This window comes from Trypanosoma theileri, assembly GCF_002087225.1.
Source record: "Trypanosoma theileri isolate Edinburgh chromosome Unknown TM35_Tth_60_V1, whole genome shotgun sequence".
NCBI lineage: Eukaryota > Euglenozoa > Kinetoplastea > Trypanosomatida > Trypanosomatidae > Trypanosoma > Trypanosoma theileri.
In genome coordinates, this window is record NW_021639902.1 from 65582 (window position 1) to 65886 (window position 305).

The following is a 305-nucleotide window of genomic DNA, read 5'->3' on the forward strand; positions in this document are numbered from 1 at the left end:
ACACAAGAATACAGGCCAGTGTAACCACAATCAGTAGTGGTACACGTACCCACACAGAACTGCTGATACTGCTGCTGCTGTCTGCATCATCCTTCTTGTTGTTTGTGAGTTCAGGAGGAAGTGTTGTTGTTGTAGCTGTGGTGGTTGTATCTGTATTGCCCACATTTCTTTCTTGGGTTCTTGTTGAACCATGTTCTGCAGAAGTAGTGTCATTCCCAGCTATTGTGGCTTCAGAACTACCGGAACTCACTGTCTCTGAACTGCTGGTGGAAGAAGAAGAAGGTTGTGTTCCCGCACTTCCCTGG

General features: G+C 46.9%; 1 protein-coding gene across 1 annotated transcript; it reads right to left on the minus strand.

Moving 5' to 3' along the window:
* Position 1: 1 nt before the first annotated feature.
* On the minus strand, positions 2 to 250 carry TM35_000601350 (uncharacterized protein; the record flags this gene model as incomplete). Its single annotated transcript, XM_029030968.1, has 1 exon — positions 2 to 250. A coding segment is annotated over one exon (249 nt), but the record flags the coding sequence as incomplete, so codon positions are not given.
* Positions 251 to 305: the final 55 nt, after the last annotated feature.